This window comes from Mus pahari, chromosome 12 (genome assembly GCF_900095145.1).
Source record: "Mus pahari chromosome 12, PAHARI_EIJ_v1.1, whole genome shotgun sequence".
NCBI lineage: Eukaryota > Metazoa > Chordata > Mammalia > Rodentia > Muridae > Mus > Mus pahari.
In genome coordinates, this window is record NC_034601.1 from 86,411,834 (window position 1) to 86,434,043 (window position 22,210).

General features: G+C 47.0%; 1 protein-coding gene across 4 annotated transcripts in view; it reads right to left on the bottom strand.

Moving 5' to 3' along the window:
- Erg (ETS transcription factor ERG) overlaps positions 1-22,210 on the bottom strand; it is a 102,004-nt gene that overhangs the window by 31,200 nt on the left and 48,594 nt on the right. For all 4 annotated transcript variants that reach the window (XM_021208955.1, XM_029544706.1, XM_029544705.1 and 1 more), the window contains exon 2: positions 18,644-18,861. In XM_021208955.1, the coding sequence (XP_021064614.1) occupies positions 18,644-18,861 (218 nt within the window). The remainder of the gene's footprint in view (positions 1-18,643; positions 18,862-22,210) is intronic.

Here is a 22,210-nt window from a genome sequence, read left to right on the forward strand (position 1 = left end):
GAAAGGCCAGCCTGATGGTGTGTGCACCTGGAAAGGCCAGTGTGATGGTGTGTGCACCTAAATAGACCATCATGATGGTGTGTGCACCTGGAAAGGCCAGCCAAATGGTGTGTGCACCTGGAAAGGCCAGCCTGATGGTGTGTGGACCTAAATAGACCATCATGATGGTGTGTGCACCTGGAAAGGTCAGCCTGATGGTGTGTGTACCTAAATAGACCATCATGATGGTGTGTGCACCTGTGTGCACCTGGAAAGACCAGTCTGATGGTGTGTGCACCTGGAAAGATCAGCTTGATGGTGTGTGCAACTACAAAGACCAGCCTGATGGTGTGTGTACCTGGAAAGACCATCATGATGGTGTGTGCACATGAACAGACCAGCATGACAGCATGTGCACCCATCCTCCTAGCACTGCCAAGAAACTTTAACCTGTCAGTGAGCTCTGTGGTTCAGGAAAAGACCTCACCTTAAGAAATAAGGTGGAAAGTGATTGCGAAATACAGCAGACACTGACCTCTGACCTCCACAGACACATGCATGAGTGTGTATGCCCCCCACACACACACATAGATGAGACATGCAAATAGGAAGAGAGCTCCTCCCCTTGCTTCACTCCCTCCATGTGAGCATGTGGCCACCTACAACCCAAAGAGAAAGCCCCTAGCAGATTAGCTGACATGCATCTTGTCCTAAGATGTCCCATCTTCAGAACCATGAGTTACATGGGCCTGGTGTTTCAGCTCAGCAGCCTTCGCTACAGTGTGAGGCCATGCTGTCCCCATACCCAGACCAGTCGCCTGTACTGCATCTGAGACCATGCTGTGCCCAGGCTCAGCTCAGCAGCCTGCACTGCAGCTGAGACCAAGCTTAGGAGAAGCCCTAAGTGGGAAGCCAAGCTGCTGTCTGGCTTCTATTTCACTTGCCCATTCCTTCTGAAACTGTCATATCCAGACTCCTGGGACAGATGTCTGTGAACACTCACAGGGAACAGAGAGCTGGTGTCTTTCTTGCTGGGTGACAGTAAACAGAGCTAGCAGCAGACACGAGGACTCATGCAGTTCAGCGATGCTTTAAGGGAGTGACGCTGCTTTTGAGACCCCAGTAAAGTCCCCTGTTGGATTCCTAGTTTTGTGCCAAACACAGGATATAGAGCTGTGGACTTCTGGTGATGGGGGCACAGTCAGGAAGGCAGAGAAGGTGGGGGTGGGGCTGAGGCAAGAGAGGCAGCTGAAGAGTATAGACCAGCGACCTGAGTGAACCAAGACAGGGACCTGAAAATGGCGGTGTGTATGGGGTGAGTTGCTCCCACTGACCCTGAGAATAGGCCACAGGAATCTTTAGTAAGGCAGCCACTGTGTGTGCAATAAGACAAAGATATCTTTCTATGAAAAAGTGTGTGTGTGTGCATGAAAGTGATATTTGAGAGGTACAAGTCACATAGTTTAGCACCAAGTAAAGGAGACAGTTTAGGTGGATGCAATACAGAGAGGGCTCAGCAGTTAGCGGCACTTATTGCTCCTGCAGAGAACACAGGTTCAGTTCCCACCACCCACATGGTGGCTCACAACCATCTGTGACTCCTGTTTCAGTGGATCCTATACACTTTTCTGACCACTAAAAGTTAGACCAGGCATTCAAATATATGCATGTGTGCATAACACACATGCACATAAAATAAATATTTTTAGCGAAGTCAAAGAAATCCAGCTTCATGAGAGAACAAAGAAATGTCGCTGTCTTCTCAGTTGGAGGCTAGACTCTGGATGACAGACGATGGGTACCCTACACATGAAGGATGGTGGCTAGCCCACACAGATGGCTAATCCTGGATCACCACAGCAGCTGTACCTCTGTGTGTTGGTTACATTATCTGTAGTAGAATTTTGGAAACACTTCTCAAGTTCTACCTAACACATGCGTTTCCATACACTTGGAAATGCTAGATACCATGGACTCTTTAGATTTTCACTCCAGTGTTGAAAACTTTGCTTCCACCTCCCTAGGGACCTTGTTCATTTCCCTCAAAGCATTGTTAGCTGCAGCTCAGCAGGTAACTTGTAGAGTCACAGGACTTAGGGCTTGCTATGGACTTGACCTTCGAGTTTGGGAAGAACAGAACTATGTAAGGCAGGTAGACAGGGCTATCCTCCGAGCAAGCTGGCGCTGAAATGGCATAGTGAAATTCATTTCTCATCCATAGGCCTTGACAGGACGGTGGACAGGAAGGGCTGGCTGAGGGCGCAGTGCCCTGGAAGAGTATCAGGGCACCAAGTGCTTTGAAACACAGACATCTTCCCTGCATCACTTGCAAATGAGTCCAGGACCACAGAGTAGCTCAGTGCTGGCACCAAGTGACAGCAAGAGCTACTGAGCATGTCACGGCTGGGGTTACACAGGGCTGAGGGCCTACCACTACCAGGAAACATACAGCCCTACATGTAGAATGCTCACTGCTGTACTAACACAGACTACTTAAAAATAGTCACTGTCCATGTTCCCATGGAGCGGGGCCTGTGTCTTTCCAGAGCTGTCCACACATGCAGGATTTCTGCTCGATGCTATAATATTTTCCTGGCTTCAAATATTTATCTCTATGAGACTCTCCCTAGTATCAAACTGCAGGCTATCTTTACTAGAAACAGAGTTTCCTGATCCTTTGGAAAAATATCTGTCAACTGAGTGCAATGTGAAGGTTTTGGTGTTGTGTGTCTCAAAGAGAGAAGATTCTTGGAGGAGAGAAGTTAAGGACGTGGCTCTTTGGGAGGAAACTTTTTTGACAGTAGGTGGTGCCCAGGGTGTGAGAGCGGCATCGGGATTGATTGTGAAGTCTAAGTTTAATTACTTGCTTATTCACATAGGAAAATATTGAGTGCCTACGGTACGTATACCAGGCACTAGCAGATTTTTCCTATCAAGTAAAGGAATTAAATCACCTGAAAGTTGAAGGTCAGAGACACGAGGCTTTGGGGGTTTAACTACCTCTTTTCTCATGATCACCTTAGTGTGTGTGTGTGTGCGTGTGCGTGTGTGTGCGCGTGTGTGTGTGTATGTGTGTGTGTGTGCGTGTGNGTGTGTGTGTGTGTGTGAGAGGACTTGTCTCTGTGTGTGTCCGTGTGCCTGTGTTAGTGATCTGTGTGTATTTGTGTCTCTGAGTGTATATATGTATATCTGTGTGCCTGCACGTCTCTGAATATGTGTGTGTGTCTCTCTCTGTGAGTATCTGTGTCTGTGTGTTGTGTGAGTGAAGTAGACTCCCTTACCAAATCTGGATGAAATGGGCCCTCGTGTCGCATTTGCTGCTGTGCACCCAACCTATATATAATTAAAACAGAGTCAAAGCCAAGGCTGGTAGATGTTGAAATAGGAAGATTACAAGTTTGAGGGCCAGCCTGAACTACATAGTGAGTTTGAGGATAGCCTGGGGTATGTAGTGAGACTCTGTCTCTAAACAAGCAATCAAGCAGCAATGGGCAGCCTTTAGCTACATTGCTTTGATTTTCATGTTATAACCTGCAGGCATAATTCATGTTAATGGGTTTTAAATCCCATCCTCCATCATTAAAAAAAAAACAGCAAGATGAAGCCCTTAGACTTTATTTTCAAACTTATCTTATGAAGAAATGTAAATAAAAAATATATAAATAGATATAAATAAAATATATGTTTTATCCTATTACACTTAGGTATTAACAAAGGAAGTCAGGATGAAGCAGTGATTTTGACTATTATAAGTTTTTCATTAATGGAACTCTTAACTCTGAGAGAAAAGGTCTCTCGTGGTCCCCTGAAATGGCTTCTCAACGAGCACTGACTGGGTGGAGCTGTCGGCTCTCACTATCATCTTGTCTGTGATACCATGTCATAGGAAGACCTGGCACGGACCTGTGGGAAAGTCCTCATTACAGCTCATCATACATCATCAACGTCTTACAGAGGTGGAGATTACACAGAAGAGAATACAGGCTGGAGAGGTTAAGAACACTGGCTGCTTTTCCATAGGATCCAGGTTCGATCCCCATACACACGGCTCCTCACAGCTATCTGTAAGTCCAGTCCTGGGAGATCTGGTGTCCACTAGCTTCCTTAGGTGCTGAGCGCACAAGCAGTGCTCAGGCATATACACAATGCAAAATAACTATACACATAAAATAAGATGGGGGAGGAGTGAGGTTCCCTAAGTGACAATGCAAGCTGAGTGGCCAGAACTCAAACATATGCTTTTCCTGCAGGGAACACCTGCACGGGGGAGGGGGGGGGAGGGAAGAGACTCTACTTTGAAAGACAAACGTCTTAATATGAGGTAGACAACAAAAACTCCCTGGGCCACAGGTTACTGTAACTTAAAAGTCTGCACTGTAGCCTGCACTGACCTGGCCTAGGGATGTAATCACTCCCTGGTAACACTCTGTGTGTAACAGGGACACACATGCAAATCAGGGCCAGAGGAAAGGAAGTCTTTTTCAAAGTCGTCTATTCAGATATTACTTTATTTAAGAAAAAGTAATCTTACCAGGACCAAAACAAGAAAGTATTACTTTCAACACCTCACAGAGGCTGGGAGAGATGGCTTACAGGTTAAGAACACTGGCTGCTCTTCCAGAGGACCCCAGATCATTTGTAGCATGTATGCATCAGGCAGATCACAGTCATATGTTACTCCAGTCCCTGGAGGCCTAACACCCTCTGCTGGCCTCCATGGGCAGACACACACACACACACACACACACACACACACACACAGCACATATTCATAAAGGCACACATATACATAAATTTAAAAATAAATCTTGAAACGTGTACTGGCTGGTTTTGTGTGTCAACTTGACACAGCTGGAGTTATCACAGAGAAAGGAGCTTTAGTTGGGGAAATCCCTCCACGAGATCCAGCTGTGGTACATTTTCTCAATTAGTGATCAAGGGGGTAGGACCCATTGTGGGTGGTGCCATCCTGGTAATCTTGGGTCCTATAACAAAGCAAGCTGAGCAAGCCAGGGGAAGCAAGCCAGTAAGAAACTTCCCTCCATGGCCTCTGCATCAGTTCCTGCTTCCTGACCTGCTTGAGTTCCAGTCCTGACCTCCTTTGGTGATGAACAGCAATGTGGAAGTGTAGGCTGAATAAACCCTTTCCTTCACAACTTGCTTCTTAGTCATGTTTGTGCAGGAATAGAAACTGTGACTAAGACAAAATGCAAAGTCTCACAGTTCTCCAAGCAAGTGTATCCTGTCCCCAAGTGCGGAGGGACCTACCTAGTAAACAGCAGTGTCACAGATAAAGCAGGGACAGACTGGGTGACTTGCCCAAAGCTATAGGGCCCATCCTGGAAGTGTTATTTAAACTCCTATTTGAGGTCCCAAACTAAGGTCTTCACCAGCACATACTGCAACTCCACTGGTGAATCCACACATACCAGATGCTGTTGGGTGAACTCTCCAAATACTCTTTCCCCAGTATTGAATATTTTCCAAAACCTCTCCCCTCTGGAGAGGAGCAGGATGGTCAGGGTGTGTTATTTTGTTGACTGGGTTGAGGGCACCTGTATGGAAGTAAGGTAGAGTTCCCGAGAAGGCTCTAAGAAGGCCCTGCCTTTGTAGACACACGTATGATCTTGACGTTTGGTTGAAAGAGTTTCTTAACGCTACAGCTGGATGTCACATGTTGTCCCTGCTCTGCAGGGTGCCTGCTCCACACAGATGATGGGCTGACATATGTGAGCAAGGAGAAAATCAGAGCAAAGAGCTTCGGGCCAAGAGAGCCATTGGCTTGTGAAGAGATGGTCAAAAACCAAGACAGACGTCAGGCTATTGGGAAAGCTGCTGAGCAGACGTTTATGACCAAGTGGCATACGAGTGGCGTACTGCCTGAGAAGAAAGCCCCTTTCATACGTTTCCACACACACCTATTTTTTTTAAGAAGAGGTAATAAGCCCAGAAAAACACACTGAGATATATAAAATGGGGTCTTTTGGTGTTTGAAAAACAAAGTAAATTTGGCATCTGCAATCTATTTCCTCACGTGGTGTCTGCTTACAGAAGGGCAGATTCCATCATGGGACACCCTCACAGTAAAATGGAAGAGCCAGGACCATGAGCCAGACAAGCATGGCTGTCATCCATTCTGTGTCACCTGCCACCACCCTGTGGGTGTTAATGGCCCTCATTCATACAAGAATGTCACTGTGTTCAAACCCGAGCTCTCTAGCCACCTTCAACCTGTGGTTCACCCTACCTTTGGGGACAGCTAGGGGAGACACTGGGCCCTACACGAAGTCTGGTGTCAGCCAAGGTGGAACCCAGGAACCCGAGGCATCTTTGTCTTTTTGTGGGTGGAGGCAACTCACCAAATCTGTCAAATACCTGACTGTCCTTCAAGATGTGCCTCCTTCACCTAGCTGTCTCGAATTCCCTGTACAGAAAGGAGAGTCTCCATTGCTTTGTTCTTTGTCCCACGGCTGTGCTTTCAAAATGTCCTTGCTGCTGCTACATCAGGGTTCTCCTTCCCAAAGACAAAGCCAAGTGGACCAGGTCCATGAGCCACAGGGATAAGTATACTCCACAGCTGTCCCAGCAAGCAGGGGCTGGGTAACAGCCCTCCTTCCTTCACCCACAAGTACGCATGCAGACTTCCAGACCAGGCACTCACTACCTCAGGGGCAAGGGGTCATCGGTGTCCCTGTCCTCAGTGGGCCAGATTGGACTGGAGAAGCCCCTTTAGTTTATATGCCAGAATGACCACATGCTAAGACTGAGGAGATAGTTCAGCCTGTAAAGAGCTTGCCTTACAAAGATGAAGACTTGGATCTTGATCCTCAGAACCCAAGTGAAAAACCAGCATAGGAGAGGTAGAGATGGAGAGATCCCTGGGTCACTGCTCAGCCAGCCTACGCTCATGGGTGAGCCCCAGGCCAGTGAGACAACCTGTCTCAAATAATGAATCAGGTGAATAATGCTTGTAGAATGATGTCTAACCATGAGGAAGCATGTCTGGTTTCAACATACATTTACACACAGGGGTCCCACACATACATGCACATGCACACACACACACACACACGCACACGCACATGCACACAAACACAGATGTACATGCATGCACATACATGCATACACACACATGTACACAGGCACACATGTGTGCACATACGTGTGCATGTATACACATGCACACACATGCTCACATACATCCTTATAACTTCTCTTCTTGTGCTCCCTCTCCTTCCTCTGCCTTCAGTGCTGAAGTCTCTGCTCTAACCCACATAGCATCTGCTGTAACCTGCCAAACTCACTTCCAGGGTCTCCATCTCTAGAATTGTATTTTCTCAGTGTCTTTGAAACTGGTGAATGACTGAATGGATCAATTTCTGATAAATCTTTCCAGGTGAACCCCAGGATGCTTCCCTTACAACTGTGGTAAGTTAGGAGGCCCTCATCTGAGAACTAGAAAACTGGTGGTGACTGTGGTGGACTTTGACTGAATCACCATTTCTAAAAAGGACTGAATATCACCTTGATGCTTTGGTGATGATTCCCTTAGATGAAACATATAAAGTAAGTGCAAAAACTGCAAAACACTGTAAAAAGTTAACACAGGGGTATGAGCAGGCATATATGTGTATATGTGTATATGCATGCATGTGTGTATATGTATGTGCATATGTGTATGAGTACATGTGCATGTATATATGTATGTATACAAGTGTGTATATGTACATGTACAAGTATATTGTGTATGTGTGCATGTGCATATGTGTACACATGTATATATGTAAGTATGTGCATGTTTATACATCTGTACATGCGTGTACATGTGTATGTATGTGTTCATGTGTATGTGTACACTGTATATATGTAAGCATGTATGTGCATGTGTATGCATGTGTATACATATGTATGTATGTGTGCATGTGTATGTGTACTCGTGTATATATGTATGTGTGTGCATGAATGTGTGTGCATTTATGTGTGTATGTGTGTGCATGTATGTGTGTATGCATATGTACATGTGTACATGTGGATGCATGTGTGTGTACATATGAATGTTTGTGTTGCTGGCACCTGGTTCTTCACTGCACCTCAGTAGCTCTTCTGTTTTCCATCACACAACTTCCTGCTTATAACTAGCTATTAGAATGTCACGGTTTCTAAACACCATCTGCACTGTTAGGTTATAATACAATAGGAAGAACATGGTGCTGATGGGCTGAGGAGATGGTAAAGTGCTTGCAAGGACCCAGGTTCAATTTTCAGAACCCACACACTTTAATAAAGATTCACAGAGGTACAAAAAAGCTCGATTTTCAGATTTGTTCTAAGAGACAAGGGTCATGGTCATGACTGGACCACCACTCTCACCCCTACACCAAACAGGACAAGCTGGGGATGCATCTCGGGCCCAGATCCCACTGGAGTGTAACTGGGATGAGTCTCAGGCCTGGGTCCCAGTGGAGTGTAACTGGGATGAATCTTAGGTCCGATCTCACTGTAGTGTAATCCAGTAAAACCTCCCCAAAGCCCCTGCATAGTGTTAAGCAGCCAAACCACCCTACCCAGGTTTCACAGTGTGAATGGAAGCAAGTCCCCACAAAAGGTATTTTTAGGGCTCCAGACAAGGAGTGGATTGTCTGGCCAGCTCTGGGGTAATTTGTGGGCCTGTTTTATTTCTGAATCAGATGCAGTGGAAAAGCTGCTTCAGAGCCCACAGCGGAGCAGCGGGTGGGGCTCGGCGTGATTCATGTGTGACTCCCGGCTCAGCCTGAACCATACATGTCTGTCTTCTCTCAGCTGCGTGTTATTTTTACTCTGGCTAAATATTCTCTTACACCTGGGATCTCTGCCTCTTCTGAACAACCCTGTTCCTACCCCTTTCTCAAGCAGCTGAAGGCAAAATTAATTAATCGCTAACTCAACAACAGTTCATTCTTTGTCTCCCAGAAGGGACTTGACATTTCCAGACGAGTTTAATTATTTAAATACACGCCTCTATTTATAGCTGAAAGTGGTTATCAGCAAGACAGTGCCTCATTTGGGTCTTGAAAATTAGAGGGAAATTCAAACTCTGTGGAGGGATTATCACTGGGGACTAGAATATTCTACAGAATGCAACTTCTAAAGTTCCACAATGAAGATCACACACAGCATCTCCATTTTGAGTTTCTTTAGCTTTGTTTGAAAGACATCACTGAAATCATTCTGGGACTCTAAGGTAGGTGTGTGTGTGTGTGTGCGCGCACGCGTGCGTGCGCAGGCATGTGCGTGCATGTATGTGTATGTACATTTTTGTATATGTATGTGTGTACACATGTATGTGTCTGTTATGTGTATATGTCTTTGTGTGTATACACATGAATGTGTGCATTTATGTGTATCTCTGTGTGTCTGTATGTATTTGTGTGTGTCTATTTGTCTGTGTGTTTGTATGTATGTATGTGTTTGTATGTGTCTGTGTATGTCAGTATGTGTGTGCATGCATACATGTGTGCATCTAAGTGTGTATCTCTCTGTGTGTATCTGTGTGTGTTGATCTGTGTATGTGTCTGTGTGTATGGCTGTAGGTGTGTGTCTGTGTATATGTATGTATGTGTGTCCGTAAATGTGTATGTCTGTGCATGTGAGTGTGTGTGAATGTATGTGTCCGTGTGTAAGTGTGTCTGTGCATGAGTATGTCTGTGTTTATTCTTGTGTATGTATGTGTGTTATGTATAGTGTACATGTGTCTGTATATATGTGTGTATTCCTTGTGTACATGTGTATGTCTCTGTGTGTGTTATGTATGGTATGCATGTGTGTACGCATGTATTCCTTGAGTATGTGTATATGTCTCTCTATGTGTTATGCATGTTGTATGTATCTCTGTGTATTTATGTATGTCACATGTATGTTTGTGTGTCTTCCTGTGTCTCTCTGTGTATGTAGTATGTATGTCTGTGTGTATTCCTCTGTGTGTGTGTCTGTGTGTGCTATGTATAGTGTATATATGTATTTCTGTGTATGTATATGCAGTGTGTGGTTTATGTGTTGTGTTTCTGTATTTATATTTGTATGATGTTATGTACATGTGTGTGCATACATGTGGAAGCCAGAGGTTGATACTGGGTATCATTCCTCAGTCTACTTCCCTCTTGTATTTTGAGGCAGGGTCTCTCACGAGGACGAACAGCTCACCAGTTAAGCAATGGTATCTTGCTAAGGAGACCAAGGCAGGTCCTACCTGTCTCTGCCAGACACAGGAATGAGATTAGAGGCGTGTGCTATGCTGTGTGTTCGGCTTTTATAGAGATGCTGGGGATCCAAACTCAGGCCCTGGAGACTGCACCAAAAGCACTCTGCTGAACCATGTCCCAAGCTTTGCATTTTTATATCTTAAAATATGTAAATTCTGATCAATTCTTTCAATTTCAAGACAGAAAATGCCAAAGCTAGGCCATTTCTCCCGAGCAGCAGCCTTTCAGCAGCCCTAGGGAGGACACAGCCCTGTGTCCCGTCTTTTACATAATGGTGCCCATAGGAACAAAGATGGCAGGAAGCTAAGGAGAAAAGAGGAAGGCAGGTGAGAAAGAAACAGCAGAGCCTCCGTGTCCTTCCACACCCAGCACTTTGTTCATCATGTCTACTTATCACCTTTGCAGCAGTGAGCTCACCTTCACCAAGCCATGGGGTCCATGAAAGTAAACGGAGTCAGAGTCTCAGGCCCACCACGGCCAGCATGGGACAGCTCTTCACTGAGCCAACATGTAGAAACCCAACATGATGAAGTTAGATGGACGTTGGGAGAATGCTAACCCTACAAGAGTAGAGCCTTCATCTCAGGATAGGATTAACCAGTGTCTTTATTTAGGAAAATTCCAGGGCCGGCTCATGCAAAGGTTCAGATCCCCAGCACCCACATAAAAGATAGGTAGGTGTGGCCACCTATATAAAATCCCAGAGCTTGTGGGGCAGAGACAGGGGATCTGCCAGGGTAGGCTAGGTAGCTGGGCAAGCTAGCTGGCAAGTTCTGGGTTCAATGAGAGACTCAGCCTTAGTAAGTAAAGAAAACAACTGAGGAAAACATCTGATACCAACCTCTGGTGCTTACACACTGCACACTGGCATTCCTAACAAACAGCCAAGAGAGAGACAGAGAGAGACAGAGAGACAGAGAGTGACTGAGAGAGACAGAGAGAGAGGCAGACAGAGAGACACACAGAGAGAAAGAGTGACAGAGACACAGAGAGAGGCAGACAAGAGACAGAGACACAGAGAGAGACCGAGAAAGACAAGGAGAGAGAGAGAGAGAGAGAGATAAAGGCAGACAGAGAGACAGAGACAGAGAGACAGAAAGAGAAGCAGACAGAGAGGCAGACAGACAGAGAAAGAAACAAAGAGACAGAGAGAAACAGAGACAGAGACAAAGAGAGGCAGGATGACAGACAGAGACACAGAGAAACACAGAGAGAAAGAGACAGGGTTAGAGACAGAGAAAGACAGACAGAAGAGAGAGAATTTGCCCCTCAGTCATGCAAGCACGCAGCAGGAAGCTACCCTCAGTGAACAGGAAGCAGGTGCTCACCAGACACCAATCAGCAGGTGACCTGGTGCTGGGTTTCTCAACCTCTGGGAATAAGAGGAATACACTTCTGCTGTTTATAAGCCAACCAATCTTGGGTATTTCTGTCATAGACACCCAAGCGGACTAAGATCCTCACCATTACTGTTAGGAAAAACTATTCATTGGAAAGTCTCCCAGCACTATGCCAGCCACAGTCGGGAGGGCAGCCGAGCTCAAGCGGGAGGCCACGTGCTTGCCAACTCAAACCGAAGCCCTGAGGCAGAAGGGAGCAAATGCACTTCGCCTGTGAATATCACTGCCCCCCATCACACCCAAAGCCCCCCAAGCACAAGAAGCACATGTGTAGCAAACCCAAGCCGGAAGAGAAGCCAGGCCTGTGGATAGCTTCAAGTGTTCAACAAGAGTCGGTTGCACATAGGTACACAAAGCACCGATTCTAACAGTGACAGACAGAAACTGTAAAGGGTGTGTGCACCTGAAACAGAACTTTAAAGCTTGATTTCAAGTTCAGTGAGTATCCCACCTGGGGGCTCCTTGTCCCATTTAAGACTTTTAGGTGCAGTGCCTGTTAGCCTTCTGTCTAAGCTCCACTCCACAGTTACCTGGCAACAGCCAGGTAGGCCTGGACCACTGTAAAAGGGGCTGCTTGCCCCTCTTCTCTCTCTCCTGCCTCTTGTTTTCTCTTGCTCTCCCTCTCTCCCCATCCATTTCCACCTCTCTCCATGTGGCCATGGCTGGCCTCTAATTCTCTCCTTTCCCTCTCCTTCTCCCTCTCTCTCTGTCTGTCTTTCTCTGTCTCTATTACCCTCTTTACTCCCCTCCCCATGCCCTGAATAAACTCTATTCTATACTATACCATCCTGTAGCTGGTCCCTCAGGGGGAAGGGATGCCTCGGCCTGGGCCTGGTGAAGCAAGACACGCCCTTTCCCTACACCTCACCACACCCCCATAGAACATATCCCTTCTCTCTTTATCTTTTTATAAACACATGGGTGCCCATGGGAGACACAGTGGGGTTGAAGATGAACACAGATAAAACAATGGCTCTGACCAGATTAGGTCAAAAGTAAATGATTTTAAAGCCTACAACACAGGAAGACATGAGATCAGGGAGAAGAGAGGCACACATCACTCCCCAGGGACCCTGATGTCTCTGGCAACAAAGAAAATGTCCCCCTATGTGGGGAGGCCCAGAGAGAATGAAGGGAGATGTGAGGCTCAGGACAAGCTGCCTATGGTAGGTGAGCTTGAGCTGGCTATACAAGCTTCAGAAAATCCAAGAACTTCTAGCTGTAATCACGCCCTCTGTAGTCTTACTGAGGAAACTGGACATCCTCTATCCTGAAATAACTTCTAGACTCTCACAGTGAACTACAGAAATGTTGACCAATGGTGGCTTCTGCCAGGAATCTCTCCCAGTGACCTGCAGCAAATTTTACATTTAAGCTCTGTCATCATGGCTCCTAGGCATTCTCTGGGTTTAGAACACCTGTTGCCAATCTTTGGAGATTTTTTTTTTGTCATTGTTAAACTGCATGTTTTATGCAGGGTCTTGTGTAGCCCAGGTGAGTCTCAGATCGACCATATAGCTTAGGCTGGTCTTGAACTCCTGATCCAATTGCCTCTGCCTCCTGAGTGCTGGGATGATAGCCACCTTGATGTTCTTAGGCAGTTATAGGGCTGTGTGCATGGGAGAGACAGAGAAAGGCAGAGAGAGAAAGAGAGAGAGAGAGAGAGAGAGAGAGAGAGACAGAGACAGAGACAGAGACAGACAGCAGAGAGAGTCAGAGACAGACAGAAGTGACAGAGAATTTACCCTCACACTCTACCACCATCTAGACCACCTGAGCTGCATTCCCCTTCACAGACTGCATGCTCGCATAGCTCTATCTTCATGGCAGTCAGTAGGAACAGTAATGTTGACAGAGCTCACAGCAGGCTGCTAGACCCACCTATACACCATGAGCATGTGGAGTCAGATCATTTTTGAAGGGTCAGTGCCACCTTGCTCAGTACTTGGTGACACCAGCATCCTTTGGCCTCCATTCCCAGATACCTAGGAAACTCCCAATTGCAAACATCCTCTGTGCTGGACCCACTGGTGGAATGGGTGAAGGTCCGCTCCACCAAAAGAGGCAGGAGAGCCTGACATCTTCCCTGGTATTGGTCAGAGTCAAGTCACAGTGTGAAGGCTGTCGCCCACGAGGGACCTGGGCCGTGAGCCCAGGGTGCTTCCGAGCTCTGGTCTGTCCACAGTGTGCTCGGTTTGTGGTCTCTATCCTGTCCTGGCTTCCTTCCTGTTTCACACAGCTGTTCATCCCGGTAGCAGAACATACCACCTCCCTTTTCAGCCTGCAATGTCTCTCCCTGCCCTCCACCACTCTGCTCCTCTGCAGAGCCCCAGGAGAGCACACCCCAGAGCCCTGTATGAGCATCAGGTTCTCAGCCTCAACACAGGCACCAGGAAGACCTGTGGACTCTGAGTAACTCAGAGCTCTCCTTCACCTGCAAGCGTCCAGGCTGGCTCTGCAGTGAAGCTGATGGTCTTCACAGGCGTGCAAACTCACCTTCTGCTACTCTTCCTCCTGGTCACTACGTGGGAACAGCCCTTTGTGACTCTAGAAAGTATCTCTGGCTGACCTCAGGGCCTCTGCACAGAGCATTCCTTTAAGCTGGGATATTCTCCACAGTTCTGTCATTGGGTCTCTAACCAAATGCCACTTTCTAAGAGGTGACCTGTTGGGCCACCTTGCCTGGAACTGCCTTACACCTTAGTGTTTGCTCTGATCTACCCTGCTGTGTATTTTGACAAGTCAGCTGATCGAATGGTGGCCTTCTTCCTTTAGGAAGCCAGCAGCAAAGAATCTGACTGCTACATTTTCAGAACAGTGACTGAACATAGTAGATGCTCAACAAACTCAGCGGAACGAGTGACTGTACGCAACCGTCGTGTCTGAGGTCAAAGGGCCAACCAACCAAGGGACCCACTCCCCTTTCGATGACCTTCACCACACTTCATGGGGCACACTGTTAATGTATCCTATCACGGGGTAGGAGGTGTAGCTCACTTGGTAGCTTACTTGCCTAACATGCCTGAGGCGCTAGATTCAGTTCCCAGTAGTTCATAAATCGGGTGTGGTGGCACTTCCTGTAATCCCAGCCACTTCCAAGGCAGAAGCAGGAACAGCCAGAGGTCACGTTCACCCTCAGCTACACCACACAACATCTAGCCTTTGGATACACGGAATTCTTTATCAAGTTAAATAAACAAATATTTTAAAGAACTGTACCCAAACCACCTCACTACCCAACCACAGGCTGGAGGGAGGCGGTTCCCACGTGATTCCTCTTCCCAGGCTGCACTGAGAGGCAAGGCCACCAGAGCAACAGAGTGCCCTGCGGTGTTCCTTACAACTGCTGTGAAGACTTAGAGCACATCTCTTGTGAATCCAGAGCCTGGGGATCTCCAGAGGCTGAGCTCCTGACCCCCAGGTCCTGGTTCAGGACCTTGTTTTGAGAGCACCACCTCAAGGAGACCCTCATCTGACAGAATTAATGAGTTCATGGCTCCAAGAGGTCAGAGGACAAACCTGGGATCAACCACCTTGGGACCCCAGCTCATGAAATACCAGTAGCTGTGGGTCCTTAGGTAAGAGACTAAGGACTGAAAATATGGCACATAAACACACAGACTATTTTTCAATCCATAAAAAGAGCAAAACTAGCCGGGCGTGGTGGCACACACCTTTAATCCCAGCACTTGGGAGGCAGAGGCAGGCGATTTCTGAGTTTGAGGCCAGCCTGGTCTACAGAGTGAGTTCCAGGACAGCCAGGGCTACACAGAGAAACCCTGTCTAGAACCCCCCGCCCCCAAAGGCACAAAACTATGTAGTTTGCAGAAAAATACAGTAATTGGAAATAATCATAGTAAGAGAACAAGTCTTTCTGAGAAAGACAGAATTCACCTTCTCTCTCATTTGTGGTTCTTACAGATTTCTGTACCGACACATAAAACCACACATGCACATATGACATATAACTGTCCAGATTGGCAAAAGAGTGTGGAGGGCCAAGAAAAGGGATGAAGGGTGCTTGGGATATATACTCAATATATAATACACATTTCTATGAATTTTAAACTTAAAACAGAAAAGCAGAAGAAATCCCATCCCAGGTGGCAGGAAAAGGCACTGCCCACAGCAGCTGTTGGATCTGGCTGCCTGGACCGGGGGCGCACAGAGCCGGGGAACACAGCCTGCCAGGCAGAGCCCCAGCACCTGGCAAAGGCAGGCAGTTGGTGTGGCCACGCCTTAGGGTAGACTCTCTCTGGCCTCCACAGCCAGCCTGGAGGGAGCCATGGATACCTCACTGCCATTGGAGTTGTGGGAAGCTGGCAGCTGGGAGAGCCTGGTGCACCATTGGACCCTTGTGTACAGTGCTAGCAGCAGGTTTCAGTTTTGTACACCACCAGGCTCCCATTGTGCAAACCCCAGGGGTGTTCCTCAGAGAGAGAGGCCTGAGTGAAGAAGGGGGAGAGACAGGGTTACCACTGAACCCCGAGGCTAGGATGTGATGGCCACTGTCTACAGGACAACTTAAAATTAGTTTCTGTCTGTGAGCATCCTGATGGACAAGCCAAACCCTCAGGGATTTCCCCACTGGCTCCCATACCAACAGATCCTTTCTCTCTGCCATCCATTGATTGTGTTTTTCGGAACAATGTGAATGGCTACTCTGCTCACCCTGACACTTGAGTCTTATTTCAGAAGCTGGGTAGCACGGAGGGCCCGAGGTCCAGCAGAATCCCTCTCTCCTGCCTTCCCTCCTCTTCCTTCCTCCTCTTTTTTGTTTGTTTTGTTTTGTCTGTTTGTTTTTTGAGACAGGGTTTCTCTGTGTAGCCCTGCCTGTCCTGGAACTCACTCTGTAGACCAGGCCGGCCTCAAACTCAGAAATCTGCCTGCCTCTGCCTCCCAAATGCTGGGATTAAAGGCATGTGCCACCACCGCCCGGCCTCTGCTGGTTCCTATGCAGTGACTAATAGATGGATAGGGACAGACCAAGAAAGCTCTGCCCCACAGGGAAAGAGGTTTGCCTTGCTCTGGAGAGAACAGCAGGTCAGGTCATTTGCGATAGCTTTTGAACCTGGCATTAGAAGATGTGGGGGGGGGGGAGAGGAAGAGAAAGGAGGGAGGGAGGGAGAGAGAGAGAGAGACTATAGGGACACTACTCCATGTAAGCCCAGGTTAGAGGCAGTTAGGAGAAGCCACTGAGCTGGGGACCAGGAGATGGGCCAAGACCTTGGCAGACCTGAAGGATGCAGGGAATCAGCACAGCCAATCACTGAGCTCTCCTGTTGTTGCTCATCTGCAGGTGAGCCGTGCCCAGTTCTCAGCTTCTAAATGCTGAGGCCCTCAGTGGATGATGGGCATTCCTAACCCCTGCAATCTCTCCAGCAATTCCTAGTGTGGTGGTACAACCCACATTCTCAGTGCCTCGAGGAGCCAGAAGCAGGAAGATCCTGCGTCCATGGCCAGCCTGGATCTCAGAGAAAACTGCAAACACAAAGCAACCAAGCAAGCCATCTAAGAAAACATGAAGCATGCATGAAAGCCAGACAGAGATGACCACTTTCTCAAGACACAGGCCAGCAGAGCACTGCCCACTTCCCCACGAAGCCCGGCAACCACGCCGCTAACAGTTCCTTGGAAGAGCTGTGATTGACACCTGAGTGAACATGGCACTAGCAGCTGACGCAATGATTTCCAGCACTTAGGAAACACGAGGCTTCAAACATATTTAGCACTGAGACACACGTGTAACAAAGAGGCCCTCTCATAGCTGCAGGGTGAAAAGTACTCGGGATGTCGAGCCCAGTACTCTTGGTTTGCATCCAAATTCTGAGTCCTTATTTAAGTGGCGTCTGGGTTAGCCAGCCAATCGTGCCCGCTCGGCGGTTTCCTCGTCCATCAAATGGGAACAGGCATTCCCCTTAGTGGTGAGCTGGGGATCAGTGATCTACCAGGTATAAAGGGGCTTTGTATTCGTGAAGCACAAGAAAGTGGAAACTTAGGGCCTTGTGTATAAATGGAGATTGTAGGTCACTTCAAATAAATCATCCTGTCTTTGTCTCTGGGATTTACATTCATTCCCCTGTGTATATACAGAATAGTATAGAAATGAATGCTACTACCCACCTCTTCTTCTCCCTCTCCCTCTCTCTCGCTCTCCCTCTCCTCCTCTCCCTCCTCTTGCCCCTTCCCCTCCTTGCAGCTTATTTGAGACAGGGTCTTTTTGTAGTTTGACCGTGTTTATCTCAAATAAGCTGGGCCACAGGCTTCCAGGGTGCCTGCATCCCATCTCGCTGCAGGAGAACTTCTATTACAGGCATATGCTACTATTTCTAGCTTTATGCAAGTTCATGGGATTAAAACTTAAGTCCTCATGCGCAAGTGACCAATGTTTCACCCACTGAGCGATCTCCCTAGCCCTTGTGATTCTTTTCAAACTTCTATGTAATGAAAGGCTTTGGAATGAGAAGGATACTGTGGTAAGTATACCAAGTGCCAGCCACTCAAGCAGCAGCAGCTATGGGAGATTTGGGACACTTAAATGGAGACCAGAGTGCTGTGCATTAAGAGGGGACAGCAAGAGCAGGGAGAGCAGGCTGAGGCTATGTTTACATACAAGAGGGATCCATAAGCAAAATCAAGTGGCTTGGTCAGATGCTACGCTGCCTGGCCACTCGATGATACTGTGTCTCCATAGAAACATAGGACCACCATCATTTCCAGGCAATGAAGCCCCAGAAATGAGCTCTGCCATATGTGAGCAAGCCCCTCTCCCACCCAGTCCTCACACCTGGGAAACAGAATTGAGCAGTGGGCTCTTCAAAGACAGTTCTTGGTAAATACTCTACTAGTTTTGCTGCCTCCGTCCTCAGCCCAAACCACGGGAGTGTAAGTTTTCCTAGAAGTGCCCCACTTTAGCAGTTACTGGCCCTGCTCTCTGAGAGTTCCTGAAGCAGAGCAAATGAAGCTACCCTTCTCAGCAGACGGGAAGAATGGAGGTCCGGGACAGGCAGAGTCAGCATTGCTTACCTGGAACCGTTCACCTGACTAGGGTTGCACTCCATCTTGATGGTGACCCTGGCTGGGGGTTGAGACAGCCAGTCCTGCTGAGGGACTCTGGGACTCATCTTGGATGTCTGGCCATAGTCACTGGAAGAGGATGCGGTCATCTCTGTCTTAGCCAGGTGTGGCGTTCCGTAGGCACACTCAAATAGTGACTGGTCCTCGCTCACAACTGACAAGGCCTCCTGGATGAAGAAATAGAAACGCAGACTCAGGACATCCCAGAGGACAGCGGTGTGGTGCTGAGAGTCATTTCCTACATTTAGGGAGCCACAGTTTACATGGCTGCAAAGGCCTGCCTTTCCACTTCCCAACAGAAAGCAGAAAACAAAGTTTCTTTGTTTTCCTCCTTGCACACGGCAGGAGTTGGAGCTGCTCAGCCTAGAAATGTTTAGCTGCAGGTCTCCAGCACCCTAGCCCGGACTGTGCTGGGCAGACAGTACCCACTTTAATCTCAACACAAGGAAGTTGAATTTCAAAGGTCTTAGAAGACATCCAATTGCATGTGTCATTATTTGACAAATGCAATCTATAATTCAAGCAGACAAGAGCGCAGAACAGTCACGGGATTAGAAAAAGAACTGTGAAGGCTGACACCTAGGCATCTGGTGGGACCCCCCGTGCTTCAGGAGCCTCTGAGGTAGAGGTCCTCAGAAGAGTGAAGGGAGACACGACACCAAAGGAGGCTTTTTCCACTCTATGTTATTAGCCGAATAGGGTTTCAAACAACGCTTCCATGATGGTGAACATCTGGATGGTAAATGAAGAAAAAAAAAAAAAAAGCTGTGAATTACCCAGATGCCTCCAAATACTGGAATGTTTAAAAGATCTAGATCAGTAAAGAGCTAGCTTGTGCATTTTCCNCCCCCCCCCCCGATATTTTTATTATTTTGTGAGAAGAAAACAGAAAATCGTCCCAATGGGGACATCATTCTCTGCTTAAGCAGGTAGTGAGTCTGCTTAGAGTCTATGTACAAATCAGCAAAGGCAAACTTGGCTTAGAAATTTCAGCTACTTGGTTGACACATTGTATAGCTACTGCATGCAATTATGAAACAATCTGATTTTAGTTTCTAGAATAAGAAAAAAGTCCTTCCTTGTGACAACTCAAGACTGTGTCTGTTTCCATACTTAGGTCTGTCTGCTCAGCATGGTTATCAACTAATGAGAAGGACAAAGGTTTCCCCCCCCCCCCGATGTGTGTGTGTGTGTGTGTGTGTATGTGTGCGCGCACCCCAGAGGTTGATGGAAGGTATCTTTCTAAATTGTTCTTCATCTTAATTTTGAGGCAGGTGCTCTTTCTGAACCCTGAGCTTACTAGTTAAGTTTGATTTCCTAGTGAGTGAGCACCTTAGAACGCTCCTGTCTTCACCTCACAGTGCAGGGATTACAGGTACCTGGATTTTATTTGGGTGCTAGAAATATGAACTCAGGTCTTTATGTTTCTATGAATAGCACGTTGGCCACTTAGCTATCTCCCCAGCCCCAGATATTTATTTTTTAATGGAGTGGGAGGGGGAAGGCCACAGAAACATTTCTTATCATGATCCAGGACTAGTGGAGCTGAGCTAACTGTGAGAAAGCTGGTCAAGACAAGCTAGGGACTTTGTGAGGGTGCACACTGGTGCATTGTCACACCTGTTTGCCAACTCTCGGTCTCACTGGGAAATGTGTACACATTGGCACCGTGTTCTCATTCTTCAGGTGGACCTTAATGTGAGTAGATCTGCTCACCGTCAGTAGGGGAGTTTTACACAGCTCCCTATTGAAGATGAAGTCCCACCAGGCATATCAAAACTGCAACTTTTCACGAGTACCTCCCCTCCACCCTGGCTCGTTCCATGTGTATGTCACTGTTCCATCTCATTCCTGAGGACCAAGAATTTCTGTTTCCTGAATACACTAGCTTCCTTGGCTGACTGTGCTGAGTCAATGCCTAAGAAGCAGGTGAAGGAGCTCGCTGCCTGCCTCTTAATGCAGTAGCACACAGATAAAGCTCGCCCTTGGCTTCAGTCTGCAGCAGCTCTGCGCCCCTTTGTAAAACACCATGGCTGGAGTTTTAAACAGAAACCAAATGGTGTGCTGTGTCAGCCAGAAAGCCAGAGGTAAGCACACAGCACCATGGGCTTCTTACCTATGCTACACACCCATATCCACACACAGGTTGTGAAGGTGCAAGCCAGGAAGGTGGGTGTCTCAGTGGCATCCTTGATGCCAGGGAGTGTGAATTATAAGCCAGTCTTTCCTGTTCCATTAGATGTATGAGTTAAGGACTCTAATCTCAGAGCTATGGATCTAAGAGGTCCCCCAAAGCCTAATAAACTACTGAAGCTGAGCTAATACACCTTGAATGTTTTTTTATGGGCGGGTCCCCCATCTCCCCACTATGGTCATATAGATGGTTTGCACACTCAAAACAGACAGCAAGGTTGGCAGCTGCCCCCAATCTTTGCTGGGTACAAGAACTCAAGCAAGGCTTGTGGAGAATAACACACTGTGTAATGTTACCTTTGGCTCTCTGAGGAGAAGACTCATGAATAAATAGTGATTTATATCACTATTATATAAATAGTGATTGGCAAAACAGGTTATGCACAAGGGACTAGCAAAATGGGAGGCTGCATATTTAAAAAATAATAGAGGTCTTGAAAAGCAACAAAAGAAACAGTAACTTAATTTTCTTTATTCTCAAGATAAAGTAAGATATTCTTGTAAACAAAGCCGTTGGGGAAATAAATGGGGTACAGGATTGGTAGGGGAGAACCGAATATGCCAGCTGAAATGAGAGCTAAGTGTGTGTGATCGGAAAGGAAGCCTCTCACATCTGGCAAAGTATAATTTCAACACATGGTTTTCTAAAGAAAGAAATCAAAGTTAATTGAGATCGATTTAAGTGGGGAAAGCCTTTAAATGCTAGTGATAAGAAGGGTGTACACCCTTTCTTCTCTCAGAACATTCTTCTCCAGGTCAGCGCTGCATAAAAATGAGGAGAGCAATATAAGCCAACTACGCTGCTGCTTCACTTTATGAGAGGAAGGGCTCTAAAAAGATTGAAGCTTTCGGATAAATGCTTCAAAGGGGGTAAAATATGGACTTCATTCTAAGTAGAAGTCCAAAAGTGCCCCTCAAGTAATGTGTACACACACTTAGACTCTACAGCACACACACTCTACAACACGCATGACACACACAACACACAGAGATACACACTGCATACATACACTCATATACACATAAACACTCACACACATACTTAAAGTCTACAGCACACACACTCTACAACATGCATGACACACACAACAGAGATACACACTGCATATACACTCATACACACATAAACACACACACTTACACTCTACAGCACACACACTCTACAACATGCATGACATACATGACACAGAAAGATACACACTGCATACATATACTCATACACATAAACACACACACACACACATGCCCCAGGGAGATTTAAAAAAAAAAAAAAAAAAAAAAAAAATGAGGAGTAAATTCTGAGCCCTGTGTCACTGAACTTGG